General features: G+C 51.9%; 1 protein-coding gene across 1 annotated transcript; it reads right to left on the reverse strand.

The window, feature by feature from the left end:
- Window positions 1-13,099: 13,099 nt before the first annotated feature.
- IUM83_18897 (uncharacterized protein) lies at window positions 13,100-14,000 on the reverse strand (the record flags this gene model as incomplete). The annotated part of the gene is made up of 3 exons (XM_067943920.1): window positions 13,100-13,113; window positions 13,184-13,285; window positions 13,364-14,000. 3 exons carry the CDS (start codon window positions 13,998-14,000, stop codon window positions 13,100-13,102), a joined length of 753 nt encoding a protein of 250 aa, XP_067798045.1.
- Window positions 14,001-18,310: the final 4,310 nt, after the last annotated feature.

Raw genomic sequence — 18,310 nt, forward strand, 5'->3', positions numbered from 1 at the left:
ATCACTCCACAGTGGAGGGGGAAATGATCCGCCGGGATCCACCTCCCGGCTGTAGTTCAACGGTAGTTCAACCAGAAGGACGTTGACGAAACAAATACGCAGCCTAGCCTAGCCAGAGAGACCGCTAACCGAATTCAGTTTAAGATTTGCTCTGCAGTGAGCAAGGGACTTCAGTGCACGGCGGCCCGGCAGAGGGCCACGTGCGAACAACGTGCGAACAGTGCAGTAGGCCCACGATCAATCCGAACGAGCACAGCAGGAGGAGGTCGGTCAGGAACTTTTACCGTCATGTTAGCCTCCTTGTCGTGGACCAGTCGAAAGGTAGTACCCAGATAGTATAGAATCGATTCCAAACGCCCCAAAGATCCATTTGCCATCAGCTTAGCTGCACGAATATTCTGGGTTATTTGAATTGGCATTCCAATGATAAGGTCGAGGTACGGAGCCATACGACCGAATTTAGCCCCATAATCTTGCGCACTTCCGATCGACGCAACGCCGCCAGCTTCCCTTTAAAATTCGCAACTACCCGCACTGGGTACTCATCCGTGGGTAAAGCCCTTGCTGCCGTAGAAATGAACAAATTGTTGATGGAAATCCTAGTCGCGTTGTCAGGGGTTACGAACGTGCCAAATGTGCGATCACCAGCAATCGCAGCGTCGAGCACAATATCTGTACTCATGACACGAGAGTTTATCAAGTTAAGAAACCCTGGTGTCCAAACACCAAGGCAGGCTTGTTGACAGCCGCGGACCCATTCCGGGTCACTCGCAAACCTCACGCTTTCTTTTAGTATAACTGCTCTCTTGAACTCGCGCCACAATTGGAAGCCAGCCAGCTCTCCTGCAGAAAATTTTGCTTTGGTAGAGGGATCCTTGTAGGGAGGCTCACCGCCAACAGGAGGTAGCTGAAGGAAATCCCCCACCAGCACAATCAGGACACCACCGAAGGGGACATCAGGAGCACGCTTTGCAATGCGCAAGTATTTGTCGAGCTGGGAAAGTTGATAATTTCTCATCATGGACACCTAATCGACAATTATGAGGTCGAGATTTGCAAGCTCACTAGCTGCACGCTTTGCTCGAAGCTGTAGCAACAATCCTGCAAGGGTTCGACCACCTATGAGTGTAGCCGCTTTACCAGTTAATGCAGCTTTGATAACGCTTTGAGGACGACCCCAACTCTCGCAAAACGTCTGTATAGTATCCCCGATGCGGCTTTTTCCAGTACCGCCTTCCCCTCCAAGGAAAAAGAGTAGCTGGTTCTTACCCAGCATCGAGCTAAGAGAGATGCCGGGATCCAGTTCACTCTTTGCCTGCCTCCATCTTGACAGTAAGGCTTTGCCTACTGCTTTAAACGCGTAATGCTGCCTTTCGTTCAGCGAAAAGGCCCGAGAAACGTCTGCAGCACTTGCAAACATTTTCAGCAGCGATGGCAAACGAACCAAAGATGTCGGTGGCTGCCACTGCATGCTGCTATCGCACAAACAACTGTCCAATATTTCCACCACCTCTGTATCTCGAACCGCAATAGCTGCGCTTTGTATGGTCGGAACCAATGCGTTATCAGTGCTTTCGTCCTTTACCCACTTCTTCATGAGTTCAACGGATGGTAAGTTAGCTGCCAGCACCTCGTCAATTGTACTTCTTGTCAGATTCTGCGCACAGTGATCCAGTAAGCCATTCTCCTTAAAAATCCCAATCATGCGAGCTGTAGCTCCTTCTGGGGCCACCGAGGTCGGGCAAGAAGCTGGGTCCAGCGATGAACTATCGACAACCGTACTACTATTTTCATCAATGTCCCACAAATTGATTAAGCATCTGTCATTGTCTTCGTCTGGCATTTCACTGTCATCTTCATCTACCTCATCACCGTGAAAAAGGTAGTCGTTATCGTCACTTATATTACCGTCGGAATCTGCAGCTCTCCTATCAAATACAGGGGGCCCACGGCACGTTCTCTCGATTGGACTTCACCTTTTCAAGACCGCTGTAGAAATCATCCATATTATTCATTATTTCTTCGACAAACTTGCTGCGGTGCGGTTTCCGTTGCTCATAGCAACGTACCCACACCTGTTGACTCGAGCTCTCGTCAGTTGTGGCACTCAGATCGGCTAGGCTGCGAAATGGTTTGAATAACACCATGGATAAAACTGCATATTTCCAGCGCTTCTCGGTTGATTCCCCACCCTCACTGCCAGGTAGCCTAAACGTCTGAATCACCGGGACAACTTCTTCGTAACGCTTACCTAGACAGTGAGAGCTGCAGAGTGGATGCTCGTCCAGAAAACTTTAACGGGAATTTGCAGTTTTTTCCGCTTTCTCCTGAAGAACCATATCGTGAACTCGTACAGGTTGACTTGCTCCAGCGTCCTTGGTCGGAAGATGTAGTCGTCGAGATAGGAAACTGCACGAAAATTCCCTACTATACCGTCGTCTATTATAACCATGCTGCAAGAATATTCTTGTGACCTCATCAATTGCCGAACGATTTCTCCAAGAAGTAGTGATACGCATCGAGCACTTGAATAGCAGCAGGATTTACGGTAGATGTAGAGAGCTGCCAAGGGTCCCGCTATCTCTTGTCGGTTTGTTAAGTTGTAGCCTAGCGCAGATACACGCTTTTGAGCCATAGCGTGACGGTCTGGTACTGCTACTCCAGTCGCATCCGTTTCAGCGCTTTCACGTTGCTGGCACCGCTTGAGAGCCGCGGCAGCTACAGCAGCTTGAGAATCTAGTCGTCGTTGGAGTTTAGTTATGTATTTGCAGCAGTAATGGATCCTGTCAGTGACATCAACACCACCCAGCAGTATTTGAATGTCCTGGTTGCATTTAAAAGTCGCCATTAGCTCGTAGTTGTAGCCGTTCATAAACTCATGGCCCAAAGTTCGTTTCAATTATACTCCACATTGTTCAAACGACGTGTCGTCCACGTGAGGTCGCGGAAATCGGTACCGGCAGTACTTATCACTTGGTGTGACTCCAGAAGTCTTAAAACAACTAGTCGTGTGGCACCATAAATGCTGGTTGAGCAACACTGCGAGAGCAGAGACCATATAATCTTGTGCTTCTTTGAATATCCTGGCATCAGAAGGAGACGGGGGCGATATTTCTAGCAAGCGTGTCAGCATGTCATTACGATACGGGTCATCGTCGGCCTTACAGATCGGCATCTATCTATCATTGGCCTGCTGCAGCAGCTCCGTCGTCATGGCCAGACTCTCACGAGGAATCGGATCACTGGAAAAATTTTCGTGAGTAGACTCGCGGTCGCATACGATTCCCAAGGCCTGCTGCTTCGTGTGACGACAGATACTTTCTATCCGTGCCTGCTTTTCAAGCTGACCGGTAGAGAGTGGTCGCTCCCATAATGGCCAAAACTCTGGCCGAGCTTTCAGCAATGCGTTGCGGATGAGATGTTGGGAGCTGCACTGCGAGCCACATCGTCGACACTCAATTAGCATGGGTTGTAGTGGGTCTAACTTGACTCACTACTTTAGCTTACACGTTGCGCAACGTGTATGAGGAAGCGTAAGTACTTAGTATTAATTATATTTGAATACACAAATATAATTTAAATCAGATAAGACTCCAAGTGACTTAGATTAGGTAAAATGAGAACTGTATTGTTTGTGAATTGATCTTCCTCCTAAATCTGCTAAAACTGTTTATCATCTATGAAAGGGGTTGGCAGCGGCTGGCTGTCAGAGCCCCGCCAATATGCATGTCTCTGATTGGTAGAAAGATGCTGCTTTCTACCAATAGGATCTCTGGGTAGGTGTGGACCACTCATTGTGGTGGCCCACTTCAATGTATCCATTGGTGTGGCATACACCAATGTGAGGAAGTATCTAAAACTTTTAACAGATATCTTATCTGTTAAATTCGCAAGTGGCTTGTAGCCACTTATACGTGTAACCCCGTTACACCATCCCCCCTTTAAGGTTAGACGCGCGGGGTCTCCGCACGTCAATCTTCGGAATTGACCATTCGTCAATTCTCCGCGTTTGGAGAAGAAACCCGCGCTCATTTAGCGATCAGCGCGCCTCAAGAGAATAAGACTCCGAAGTCGGTGGAGAGTCATCTCTCCATCGATGATTACTTCGAACGCCGGAAGGCGAAATATGGCGACGTCGTCGACTTTGACGACAACGATGAAGATATGGAGGGCGAGGAAGACTCGCCCTCAAAGCGGAAAGACTCAGTGTCGAGCGAATCGCTCGACCCTCACACCAAGAACGTTCGTCCGCGTGAAGGGGACGAATCGGACGCTTCGAGCTCGAAGCGTTCGCGAACTGAAAGCGATACCCCACTCGCTTCCGCTGGGGCTCTTAGTACTCCGCGCGCTGCAGCTGCAGTGCGTGATTCCAAAGCTCAAGGCTCTCCGCGCGCTGCGCCTGCAGCGCGCGATCGATGGATGCCGTCCGCGTCCGAGATCGCGGACCGGTATGGGAACTCGGTACCTCCGAATGAGGTGCCGCTGTACGTATGCAGCGCCATCAAAGATGACGCCGTGGCTGCCGAGCTGCACTTTGATGCGGAAACGCATCAAAGGCGCGATTACTACATCGGACTCTTTCATGAGCTCCGATGGTTTCAAAGCAAGAAGACCTCTTCTCGCAGCAAAGTGCCCGAATGGCAGGCACTTTGTCAAAGTTGGAATGCTTTTGTTGAGAACTTCAACAAGAAGCCGAGGGCTTACCGTGATCGGATTAAGCAAGCACGTGACATACTCGAAGCGTGGAACGTTGGAGCAACTCCACGTTGCTGCGGAGTAGGCTAATGTGCCGTGCGCCGTACCCGAGGGCTTTCAGTGCGCGAAGTGCTTCCCAGGCGCGGTCCGCTTGAGTGACCGCGACCTGAACGGGTACACGTCGTTCCGTGTGCCCAAGAGTTTCAAAGAGCTCCGTGCTAAGTTCTTAGCACGTGAGGGTTCGGGCGCTATCGATGACCGCAGCGCACGCACTACTTCCGCTGCGCCAGCGCGTACTGCTCCTCGTACGCCCTCACCATTTCCGGAACGTCCTCCAGCAAGACGTTTCGCGGCTCCCATGTATCTTGATGGGGAGGAAATCCTCTCCAACGAATACGAAAACGAGCCCCTTGAGGGTTCGATGAAGCGCGGAGCAAGCTTACTTGCTCCGAAATCCGAAACTGCATGTTTAGGCAGGTTTTGTGTAGCTAACAAGACAAATGAACTAACTTTGAATTCATTTGTGTTGCCTCTGCCCACATTGTCTGCGTTCAGCTTCTGTTGATCGACAGAAGCTGCTATTGCATCTTGGACAAACCGAATTACGGCTTGTCTTTTGGTGATGAAATTGATTGCATCCGAGCTGAAGTCATTCAGCTCGTTCTCCGCTAGAGGCCCGGCCTCTGCGTGGTTCTTTGCGGTGTCTGCGCCCTGCGCAGACCCATGGTCGTTGTCCTTGTTGGTGGAGGACTCTACGCCCTGCGCAGACTCATGTGGTTTGTCCATTGTTGCAGCTGACACTGTGCAAGTGTCAGCGATTTTCTGCGGCTGCTGTATTGCAGTCGTAGGTCCTCCCCCACTTAAAGTGGGAGCCATCACTCCGAGTAAACTCGATAGACGTGGATGCCGCATGGCATTCACGTAGAACGGTGTATGCCCGGTCGAGGCATGCACCGAGTTGTTGATGGCAAACTCTGCCATCGATAAGCACTCGCTCCAGTATTGGAACGAGTGAGCGTAGCCCTTCAAAATGTCGACGAGCACGCGGTTCACGCGATCGGTTTGGCCGTCCATCTGCGGATGGTCCGCAGTCGACATTGAAACCTGGTTCCCAAGAAGTGTAAACACTTCTTGCCACAGGTGCGCAGTGAAGCGCGGGTCTCTGTCCGACACGATGTCGGTCGGCATGTCATGGTGTTTGAACACCATTTCGACGAACAGACGGTCCGTCTGCTTCGCGGTCACCTCTACCGGCACCGCAGCAAGATGTACCATCTTGCTGAAGCGGTCGATAAAGACCACAACACCGGTATTCCCTCCGCTATCCGGGGGAAGACCGAAGATGAAGTCCAAAGACATGGACTACCAACACTCCGGCGGAGTCGGTAGTGATTGCAATGGAGCCTGCGCGAATAGCACAGGCTTTACGTGTTGGCACACCTCGCAAACACGGACGTACTTGCGCACCCACTTGTACTGGTGGTGCCAGTAGAAGTCACGCGTGAGAAGGACGTATGTCTTCTCACGTCCGAGATGTCCCGCAGACGGGGCACCGTGATATTCATACATGATCCTGAGGCGCAGGTCATGGTCGTTTGGTACGACAACGCTGTCCGCGTTGTTGTCGACTGCATTGTAAAGAAGCGGTCCGTCGTGCACTCGCTAGCGGTGTGCACGCGCACGAAGGTGCTTGGGCAGCTTCTGACGAGCCCTGTCAGAAGGTGCTGTGCCATCGTCTAACAGAGACGATGTGGGTTTGCTCGATCGCATGGCGTCAATGGTATCGACGTCAGCAGCTTCTGCGTAGTCCGGCCGACGTGATAACGCGTCGGCCACCACATTCAATCTTCCGGGTTTGTATTCGACCCGGAAGTTATACTCCGCAAAGAATGAGAGCCATCTCGCCATTCTTTGTGATATGTGTGGCGACTTCACTGCGGTGCGCAGTGCAGCATGGTCGGTGTAGACCACAAATGGTCTACTTCCAAGCAAATACACTCGGAACTTTGCGAGTGCGTACTTCATGGCAAGGAGTTCCTTGTCATGCACCGGATAGTTGCGCTCAGCTGGCTTCAGCTGACGCGATTGGTAGTAGACGACACGATCACGGCCCTCGTGATCGTGCTGCATCAACGCGCATCCGATCGCGAAATCGGATGCGTCACACACTACGTGAAATGGGCGATCTTGGTCAGCCACTGCCAAGATCGGCGCCTCAGTCAAGCCCCGCTTGACTGCATCGAATGCCTTTGGCAACCGGGTGTCCAATTCCACACAGCTTCTTTCTTAAGAAGCTGTGACAGCGGGCGGATCTTGCCCGCGTAATCCTCCACGTACTTGCACAAGTACGTGGCCAAGCCAATGAACTGCCTCAGTTCCTTGACACTTGAAGGCGTTGGCCATTCGTTAATCACTCTGACCTTTTCTGGGTCAGGGCGAACACCATTCTTCCCAACGAGACTCCTGAGGACGGGTATCTCGCTCGCCCCGAAGATACACTTTTCCAGATTCGCGTAGAGCTTATGCTTTCGCATAAGCTCAAGTAGCTTCCGGAGATGCACCCTGTGCATCTCTACGTCGGTCTTCCCGTCCACAGCCCGGCTGTGGATGAATACATCATCGAAGTAGCTCGGCGCGAAGTCGCGCACCGAGCGCAACAAGTGCGTCACGCACCTGTTGAAAGTCACAGGGACATTCCTAAGCCCCTGTGGTATTACTAGCCATTCCCAGAGCATGCCGCTTGGCGTGCTCACTGCCGTGAGAGGAATATTGCTCTCACGCATTAGGATCTGATAAAATCCATCTCGCAAGTCGAGAGCACTGTAAACGGTGCCCCCGGCCATCGAATCGATGATAACATCTTTTCGCGGTATCGGCGTCTGCGCCGGTACCGTCGCATCGTTCAGCTTGTTATACGCATGAACGATGCGCCATCCGCCCTGTGGCTTCTTGACACAGAACGTCGGAGCACTGTGCGGGGACTTTGATTCCCGCACTTGTCCTGCTTTGCGACGACTTTCAAAGAAGTCGTCGATCGCCTTCACTTGCTCTCGCAGCAGTGGCCACTGCCGCGTGACACAGTACTTCGTGCCCGGCACGAGATCAATCTCGTGCTGAACGCCCTTATCCTGCGGAAGCTCCGCAGGAATCTCTTCCGGGAGTACGTCTTTGTACTCCCTCAACAATTCGTAATAAGGACTCGACTTCAGCGAGTCCCAGCCTTGTTCCTCGAAGCGCTCTCGCTTCATCTTCGCACTGAGAGTGTCTTCACTCGCAGTGGTACTTCCCATGAAGAGCTGCCTCAGCTCTTCGCTCTCGCTCTCCGTTCTTTCGCTGTTCGAAAGAACTCAGACCTGCTCGATGCATCCATCGTGCAAGTCGCGCGTGAAGCGCTTCCAGCTCATGGCTGGAAGCGAAGTCAACTCGACGCCGTCGTCGGAGGATTAGCGAGTCCCATCTCGCGATACTGGAATCCAGTATCGGTGCACGTCAAGACGCTTAGCGTCTCGACGTCCGGCGTCCCGCCTCAGTCTGCCCAGCAGACTGTTCTTGTTGCGTCTCGGTCCCGGACCGAGACTTGCGCAGCGTTCTCCGCTTGCGCCGTCTTCTTGTTGTGCGGAGCCCGGCTCCGCACAGTTGTTCGCCGGCGGACCCTGTCCGCGGGCGCGCGGTATCAAGCCCGGCTTGATCGCATGGCGCTTCGTCGTGCAGCCCGGCTGCACGACAGCATGCAAATTGCGTCCGTGTGGTACGTTTGCAACTGTCCGCACTGTTTGCAGCGTCAACTCCCGGAGTTGACACGCCTTCGTCACCTCGACGCCATTCATTGGCGGAGCCCCTCTTGGCCGAGGGTGCGTCGGCTCCCGGAGTCGACGCGTCGTCGTCGACCTGACCTCTTCGGGTCAGGGAATCTCCCTTACACGCTTGAACGTGGGTATTGGTTCCCGGAACCAGCACATCTTTTTCTTCTGACGTCGGCAGCAATACCGACGCTGGTCTCACTTGTGCGCACCCTCGCGCACTTCCTGGGTACTCCGGGACAGCAGCATTAAGCGCTGTCTCGACTGATGAGCCGCGCTCATCTGCTGGTGCGTGCGCTGCGGTAACAGGGCCATCGCTCTCTGTTCCGCTGTCGCGGCCGAAGCCCACGAGGGTGCGCTTCTTCCAGACAATTACTGCATCATGCCATGCAAGCCACGGCATGCCCATTACCACGTCGAACTTATCGTCCAGGTCCAGGACGATAAAGTGTTCGACAAACACTCGTTGTTTGAATGAGAAGCGCACGTTCACGACGCGCTTCTCGGTCTTTACGATGGCACCTGTTGCCAGTCGTACCTCCAGAAGACTTCGAGGTACATTTACATCCTCGAAGTCAAGTCTCGGCGGGCTTCGTAGTCAAACAAAGTTGTTCGACGCGCCTGAATCTACCAAAGCTCGAAGAGAGTCACTCGCTCTCTTCGAGTAAACCTTCAAGATGACTAGGTTCGGCCTGTCATCTTGTTTCTTGCAGTGAGAGCTGGTCTCACTGGGGGCTGCAGTCCTCAGTGCCGCGTGCCCGATGTCGGCACGCGCGACTGCACTACCAGTAGGGCGCCCCGCGCCTACTGGATGTTCGCGTTTTTTGTTTGTTCGCGGCGATGCCTAGCATCGCCACGACGGCCACCTCCAGGGGGCATGGGAGCTGTGCACTCCCGTGCAAAGTGACCGATCCTTCCGCAACGGAAGCATCGCACGTTACCTCCCTGCTGCTGGTAACCAGCAGTTGTTGCATTCGAGAGGTCCATTGGTTCCGGACCTCCCGTCCTCGCTACCGGGCGCGGTTGCGGCCTCGGTACGTTTACATGGAGTTTAGCCTGCCGCAGGCTAAACTCTTCTTGTATGGCAAGGGTGATTGCAGCTTCGAGAGTACTCGGGTACTCTCGGAAGAGATAGGTCTTCACGGGCCCATCTCTCAGTCCCTTCATGAACGCGACGACCTTGGGCGCCTCGTCATTCGGGTTAGTCACGATATTTGATACCAAGTATCGTGCGCGCTGCGTGTAAGCATGGACGTCATGCTTACCCTGCTGAAGGTCGAGGAACTCCGCCCTCGACCGGAACTCGTTTTGCGGAGGCTCAAGCGCTTGTTTGAGCTCCTCTTTGAATACTTCGTACGTGCTGAAGCACGTAGGATCGGAGAGTCGGCGTCCATACGCCCAACGCCTTGCGCGTCCGCCAAGGCAGGACATGGCGAACGCGACCTTCGACAGCGCGTCGACGATGCGTCGAGCCGCTATGGCTGTGTCGAGCTCGACAAGCCATCGGAGGAGAGGCTCGCCCTCTCTTCCAACGTAATTGCTTACGCTCAATTTTAATGATTGAGCACGCGGTGTCGTCCCTGACGACGCCGTCGCTGAGTAAGTAGCATCGCGCTGCTCCTTCATGATAAACCCCAGAGCAACACCATGTTGCTCTGTCGGCGATAGCGTACGCAGCATCGTAGCTATCGCTGCTTCTCCAATGACTGTTGACAGTCGTTGGAGGGCCTCCCACTCTGGGTCAGACAGGTGTGGGCAGTCAGCGCGTGCAACATGCGTTGCAGGCGTGTTGAAGCTCTCCATGGGCACCTCCGTGCTCATGTGGTTCTCGGCTCCGCGTTTGTACACCGCGTACGAACGTCAAGCAGTCGGTCGTTGGACGGACTACAAAGTGCTACCAGGTGTAGTGGGTCTAACTTGACTCACTACTTTAGCTTACACGTTGCGCAACGTGTATGAGGAAGCGTAAGTACTTAGTAATTACTTAGGTTAATTATATTTGAATACACAAATATAAGTTCAGTAAGATAGGATTCCAAGTGACTTAGATTAGGTAAAATGAGAACTGTATTGTTTGTAAATTGATCTTCCTCCCAAAACTGCTAAAAATTGTTTATCATCTATGAAAGGGGTTGACAGCGGCTGGCTGTCAGAGCCCCGCCAATATGCACGTCTCTAATTGGTAGAAAGATGCTGCTTTCTACCAATATGATCTTTGGGTAGGTGTGGACCACTCATTGTGGTGGCCCACTTCAATGTATCCATTGGTGTGGCATACACCAAGGTGAGGAAGTATCTAAAACTTTAACAGATATCCTATCTGTTAAATTCGCAAGTGGCTTGTAGCCACTTGTACGTGTAACCCCGTTACATGGGTTCTCTAGGTTTGACCCGAACACGCGCTCTACGAGCACAATCTTGTGGGTCTTTTCTAGCCAAGTCTGGGATCGGTAGTCCAACAAGGTCTTCAAAGGATGCTCCACAATTTGAGCAGCCGCATATGTCCAGTGCAATAGGTAAGTCGTTCCTAACAATACTGTTAGCGTAGGATGCCACACGTGCTCGGAAAAAGGATCCTTCCGGTGATGATAGGATTGCGTTCACAGCAGCTGAATTGGGCGGGCAATTGTTGAGCCAAATCAGAAAATGAATATGCAACGTGCCACGCCCCTGAGTTTCCACCATCCCGAAATATGCCTTGACATCGCGAAGTAGTCCACGAAAGGATAGCCGCTTCTTGGTCCGTGGATCGATTCCTAGTGCGTACTTGATAAATGAATCAAGTTGCCTCATGAATAGGCGTGTCAATGCGCAATCGTTACTTCTGCTAGCTTCTCGTAGCTCCGCTTTACTTGGTAGTTGAGCATCAAGTAAATCAAATAGTGTTTCAACCGAAGATATTCAGTGTACTGCGCCAACACCAACGAATTGTCTGTGTTGGGTGTCAGCGTGACGAATAACGCTGGCTGCCCAAATCTAGTTTGGTAAGCAAAGGCCTTATGGCGGAATTGGGACCGCTCTGCGTTACTCCCCCACACCGCTCGGGATCCAATCTCAACAGTCTTAAGAAATTTTTGTGCAACAGAGTCAGCACCAGGTTTCCACGGTAAGCAGCCTTGAAGTCGCCGTTCATTTTCAAGCAGCGCCTTCCCCAATTGTTCGCTGCTCAGTTTGTCATAGCCCTCCAGGAGATGCGGGAAACGTTGGCAACGGATGTGGTTCTGCAGGTACATGTTCTTCAACGAGATTCTGTCAAAAGCAACTAGAGTAAAAAGCTCATCCCTCGCAAACTGTCGTTCGCTAAGCATCGTGTAACGCTTGACACACTCTAGCACCGATACATGAACTTTCCGCTGCTCACCGGGATGCCCTCGCCCAAAAGGAAACAAGTGTGAGAACACGCGCGCTAACAATGTGCCAGATATGTCGTTTGCCAAGTGATTCGATCTCCGAATCTCAAATTCACGTTCTTTGTTATCACCACTATCACCACCGTCGGGAACGATAGGATGCTCTTGAACTTGAGCAGGAGTTCCGTCGTCTGATAATCCAATTCGCCGTTCAAGTATGCTGCATTCGTTGATTTCGCTTAGTACGCGCCAAGCGTCTGTGTCTCCACGAATATTTTCTTGCTCTTTGTCCATGTCATGATTTAGTCTACCACCAGGATCAGCCACGTATTCGACGAACGCCCTTTCCACACGAGCATCCGTGTACGCACCGCTAGTGACATCCTCATCTTCAACAATGCTTGCGTAAAGGTGGTTGTTTATTTTGTAAAATGAAAACGCATCTCGAACCTGTTTGCTTCGAACACGTTGCATCTTGCGTACTTGCTCCACCTGCGCTGCTGTAAACTCCCCAACCATAACTACTCGGTCCGGCCCAACAGTTTCCAGTGATCGTGGAAGTAGCGACACAGGAGGCCCTGGAGTGCAGTCGAAAGCAATACAGTGAGATCGTATGCAACGATGGAGTCCGCCACGCATTACACGAGTCATCGCGACGATGTTTGCCAGTTGAGTCATACATCGTTCCGGGACCGAGAGCTGCTGAAGATCGAGAGGAAGACACCCCACAAAAAATCCGTTTGTTATTGCAAACCTAGGGAGCTGCCCGCGCTGAATTGAACGATCACACTCTTTGCAAACGGTAAGCCAAATGTGTTGACAGTCATGCTCATCTGTGTAAGTTTTTAATCCGCGAGGAGAAATCCAAGCACCTTGTAGCTCCATTAAACTTTCTGGACATCGATACTGATCTAACAGAGCTGTCGGCGGCAGATCCGATTCGTGTACTCTGAGGGCCTTCTACATCTTGCCGAGGTAGCACACATCCGTACCATCCACCCGTTGCGATTCGCACAGCAACACCAGTCGGTCACATGCGGTACACACGCACTCATCCATTCCTTCAGCGCTCAATGCTTGCCGGAGCCCTTTCAAGCACCGTTTTCTCTCTTCCACGGTAAGTTCATTGTCAAAATCAGCTTGAGGTCTCTCGTTTTCATACGCAACACAACTGCCTCGGGTAGATCGGTGGCGTACTCGCTGCCCCCTTTCGCGTCTCTGGTCATCCAAAACCTCCACTTGTTGCAGCATCACCTACGCGTTCATCGCTATCCATGATCTCGTCAGCGTTAACGGAATCCATTGGCGACGTACAGGCCTGCGCCGCAGTGAAATTACCTCCACAACGGTGTTGTCGACGCAACGCTTCACGACCACTGCGCCGCTCTTGTTCACCGTTATCCAGCACTTGATCACCACTCCCAGCATCGCCATCTACGCCTTCCTCGTCATCAACAATCTCGTCAGCGCCAACAGTTTCCACTGGAATCGAGTCCACCTGCAGAGCTTTGCGCTTACCTCGACAGCGTGCTCCACACAACGAGTCACAGCAGCCACTCCCCGTACGTCCACCAACATCCAGCACTTGATCGCCGCTTCCACCTGCGCCACCTACGCCTTCACCAGTATCCATAACCTCGTCAGCGTGAACGTTATACATTGATGCCATACCCGCCTGCAAAGCTTTGCGCTTCGCTCGACAGCGTCGTTGCCGCAGTCGTTGTAACTTCTTGCGCCGCGCATCATCCAAGAGCGCAAGTAGATCGTCACCACCGGAATCATCACTGGTGCAGCCTTCGTCACCATCCACCCCATTCACAGCCGCTGCATTTGAGACACGCAACGGCTCCGAGGTCTCACCTGCACTCTGGCGGACTAGCTCGTCATGTACTTGTCTCCATAGCGCACAGAAAACTTGAGCAGCCGACGGTGTGGTGCCTACAACACCATCGCAACGCTCGGTGTCCTGCATTCTATCAGCTCCTGCTTCACGACCTGTAGTGCTCCCAAAAGCCGAATCCTGTCGACGAGCTTTGCAGCGGTCTTGATTCCAGCGGTCTAGTTCCTGTTGACGCGTATCATCCAGGTGCTTTAAAAGGTCGCACTCATCAGCACTTCCATCGCCGTCGTCGCGATTTCTTTTCCTGCTTTCCATCGTCCGCTTGCCCAGCAATTCCGAACTGACCGCCTCGCTAGAGCTAGCAATGGTGCAGCTCGATCGAAGCAAGTTGAATTTTTTTCCCGTCAATACAAATAATGGGATGCCCATCCACGTCACCGCATTGAGTTTCTGTGTTCATGAGCCCGCCCATCGAGTGCTGAGGCGAGGCGAGGGAAGGCGGGGGGTCGAGGAGTTGGTCGATGTCCCCTGTGGCCTTTCGATGTGAATGAATGTGAATGTCAGTACCGTCACCGATGTGACACCCGGGGCGTGTGTCAATCGGTGGTGTGTCAGTTGTGTACATTCAAATTGGTGTGGCAGTGGTGTGCGGGAACCGGTATCGATACCGATACCGGCTGTGACTAAGTCCCCCATGAAAGTTAGTGTGTCAGTTGTGTAGAAAAATACCGGTAGCGTGACAAGCGTGACAGGCAACCCGTGTAGTTGGTCAGAAAATCAGTACATAATACACAGTTCTACGAACTGTGAATAGTACTAATCATGATTTTACTACCAATTCCTGACTTTCGTCACTAGCTGTGTCCAAGTGATGCATTGGGGTGTGGGTTCCCACCGGCAAATGTTCAGTAGGCTACTGAACACTCGCGAATCAATAAACCCACCGAAATCAGGAGTTGTGTTCCCACCGGCATATCTTGAGAAGTCGCTGCGTTTCGTCCATTTCAAGTAGAGCGGATTGACGATGGAAGAGCTGACCGGCGGCAAGCTGCTTGCTCTGCATTGGTTTCTGTCTCGGGGCTACGCAGCATCAAGCAGCGACGAGGACAGTGACGACACTGATGAGGCTGCACAGTACTTGCTCGGTAGCAGTGCTAATACCAGCGGTTTTATTGTTGGAGTCGACCATTGCAATGACGAAGAAAAGTGGTGGGTGAAGCCGCGAAGTGGGGAGGGGATCCGTAGGCTGGTGGCTTCACAGTCGCGGTTTGGTGATGAACGCTTCTATGGAAGCTTCAGGATGCGGCGAGCCACGTCTGAAAAGCTATTTGCCATGGTGGAAAATCGTATCAAGAGAGAAAATACCAATTATCGCGAGGTTGTTCCGGCACGAAACGTGTTGCTAGCATTTCTGTATTATAGTGCTCATGGAGTGACGCTGAAGGTGCTGCACGAAAAGTTTGGAATTGGTCTATCGACGTGTAGTGAATTACTTCGACGCGTAGCTGACGCTATCTCTACACTTGGATTGATACGTTTGCCGTCAGAAGCTGAGCTTGTTGAAATTGCAATGCGAAACGAGCATCGCTCTGGAATTCCACAAGCCACTCTCACTGTCGATGGGTCCCACATCCCCATTCTTCGGCCACGTAAATGCGGGCATAAATACTACAATCGCAAGGGATCTTACAGTACAGTTCTCCATGCTGCGGTGGATGATCGACGTAAGTTTCGTGATGTAGTTATTGGATGGCCTGGTTCGGTAGGGGACAACCGTATTTTCACTAACAGCTACTTGTGACGGAATTATGAAGCGTGGCTAGGAAGTATGCGAACCAGACAGATTCCTACTTTTGCTACTACAACTGCAGAATTGCCAATGGTTTTACTCGGAGATTGCGCGTATTCCAATCGACGCAATTTTGTCACGACTTACGAAATTTCGCAAGTAGCTCAATATGCAAGCATAAAGAACCTGAATCGTGCCTTATCGAGAATTCGCTACAAAGTAGAGCAAACATTCGGAATCCTGAAGGGCCGATTGCGCATTCTCCTTCGCGCAAATCCCGCCGCTGTTACTGACTTCGAGTTTGTACCAACGCTTGTCTACGCACTTTGTTCACTCCACAACTTTCTCATTCAAGAAAATGATATTTACTACCACCACCGCTACGTTCGGCGTGAGAGAGCAGTAAATCCACCTCAAGCCAGCCGCAACCTTCCAGAATGTCCAACCACGAAACCTCGCGATACATTGCTGCTGTTCAGTAAGAACAAAACCCGTGCTAGTCCCGCCTCCCAAACAACTCGCGCAGTAGCTCGCGATCGCGTTCCCTCTCGCGGTCATGGTGCTCACGACTCTCCTGCTTTCCCTACACGTTGATGTAGAGCGGTACGACGATCGGCTTGTATTTCCTCGAGCCTGTTTACCACAGGATCTGTCTGTAGCTGAACCAAATTCATGAGGAACCGTTGTTCACCATTTGACCCCGAAATCTGCTTTATATGCCTTGGATTAAGGTTTTCTGCTGTGTGTTTTCTCGGTCTTCGGACACTGTGTCTGACTCTGGTGACGAGGGAATATTGTCAATAATAAGATCTTCGTCTCCACCATTGCGCAAGGCTTGCGAAGCTTCAGTGTGTGTGCTGTTGTCAACGATGTCTGCAAAATATGCTTGAAGAGAAGAATCATTGTCGTTCCTCTCGAAGATAGGCGTAGACGAAACTAAGGCGGAAGGCTCTACAGAGTCATCGCCGCCTAAGATGTTCTTCACAGCATGGGAGACGGCTACATCCACGTCTGCATTGCGCGCGTCCGTCTTGTTAGCAGCCTTGATGGTTTTCTTTTGCTCACGTGACAGTTCAAAGCAGCTCGGCGGGCCGGTCGATCCAACAACTCGGTTATTGTTAAAAGCAACAATGAACTTGTACGCAACAGGCAAGTTGTTCTTCTTGTCGATGACTGCTTTTTCACTCCGAGACGTGCTACGTGCTGCCACCACACAGTGTCTTGAAACGCTCCAACACTCGCGTGTTGGGAAGGGCCGCAGACTCCCCCTTCTCTGCTGGGATATCCAACTCAGCTCGCCATGCCTCGATGAGCTTCAAGATCGCCGTTGTAGTCCAGTTAGGCTCTCGAAACCGAGATTCACCCTGTTGCTTCTGCTTCTTCTTCTTCGCCGTGAGTCCTTCTCCGCGCCCCCTTACTCAAGATTTTTGCAGTAGCAAAATTCCTACTGAAAAAAAACTGCATCGTCTGACGCGTTTTTGAGGAGGAAGGTAATGAATCAGGTTAGGTTCTCAAGATCGCCTACTCAATATTTACCGGTGCCCCCCCCCCCCCCCCCCCCCCCCATTGCCCCCATTGCCCCCATTGCCCCCATTGCCCTCCTATTTGTCTTATTGCAAAAAGACATGATCAGTTCTGTATATGCTACAAATGAGAGTCTACCAGGATTCCTTGAAACCATTTGTAATGGCTGGAGTGTTAGCGTCAGCCAATGGGGGGGTTCCCACCGGTAACTCTTGAGTAGGCGTTTTTGAGAACCTAACCTGATTCAATACTTTCCTACTCAATAACCCGTCAGAAGGTGCGGATTTTTGCAGTAGGATTTCTGCTACTGCAAAAAATCTTGAGTAGGGGGCGGGGGAGAAGGTCTCATGGCGAAGAAGAAGCAGAAGCAGCAGGGCGAATCTCGTGCGCGAGGGCCTAACTGGACTACAACGGAGATCCTGAAGCTCATCGAGGCATGGCGAGTTGAGCTGGATACCCCAGCAGAGAAGGGGGAGTCAACGGCCCTTCTTAACAGGCGAGTATTCGAGCAATTTAAGACGCTGTGTGGTGGCACCACGTCTCGCAGTGAGAAAGCAGTCATCGACAAGAAGAACAACTTGCCTGTTGCGTACAGGCTCATAGTCGCAGTTAACAACAACCGTGTGGTCGGATCAACCGGCCAGCCTTGTTGGTTTGAACTGTCACGTGAGCAAAAGAAAACCATCAAGGCTGCTAACAAGACGGACGCTCGCAATGCCGACATGGATATAGCCGTATTCAATGCTTTGAAGAACATCTTAGGCGGTGATGACTCTGTCGAGCCTTCCGCTTTAGTTTCCTCTACGCCTATTTTTGAGAGAGAGGATAGTAGTGCTCCTCGTCAGACATATTTTGCGGACTTCGCTGACAACAACCAAAACACGGATGCAGCGCAATCTTCGTGCAGTGGTGGAGACAATCCACTGGTACAGGCATTACCACTGAGCAAGTACTGCACTGCTTCATCAGTGTCGTCACTGTCCTCGCCGCCGCTAGATGATGCGTAGCCTCGAGACAGAAACCTATGCAGAACTACTAGCGTTCCGCTAGCCAGCTCTTCCATCGTCAAGCAGCTCTTTGGAATGGACGAAAGGCCGCGCCTTCTCAAAATATGCCGGTGGAAACACAACTCATGATTTCGCTGGATTTATTGAGTCGCCAATCTTGAGTAGCCTACTAAAAATTTGCCGGTGGGAACCCCCCCAATACCGTTTTCGAGCGCGGACGGCGACATGGACATGTGCTTCCAGGTCGTTCTTGTGCGCTGGTAGCGCTGGCGTCTGGGCGCGTCGAAGAAATGGCGCCGCGCTTA

Source organism: Phytophthora cinnamomi (assembly GCF_018691715.1).
Source record: "Phytophthora cinnamomi strain GKB4 chromosome Unknown Contig11, whole genome shotgun sequence".
Taxonomy (NCBI): Eukaryota; Oomycota; class Peronosporomycetes; order Peronosporales; family Peronosporaceae; genus Phytophthora; species Phytophthora cinnamomi.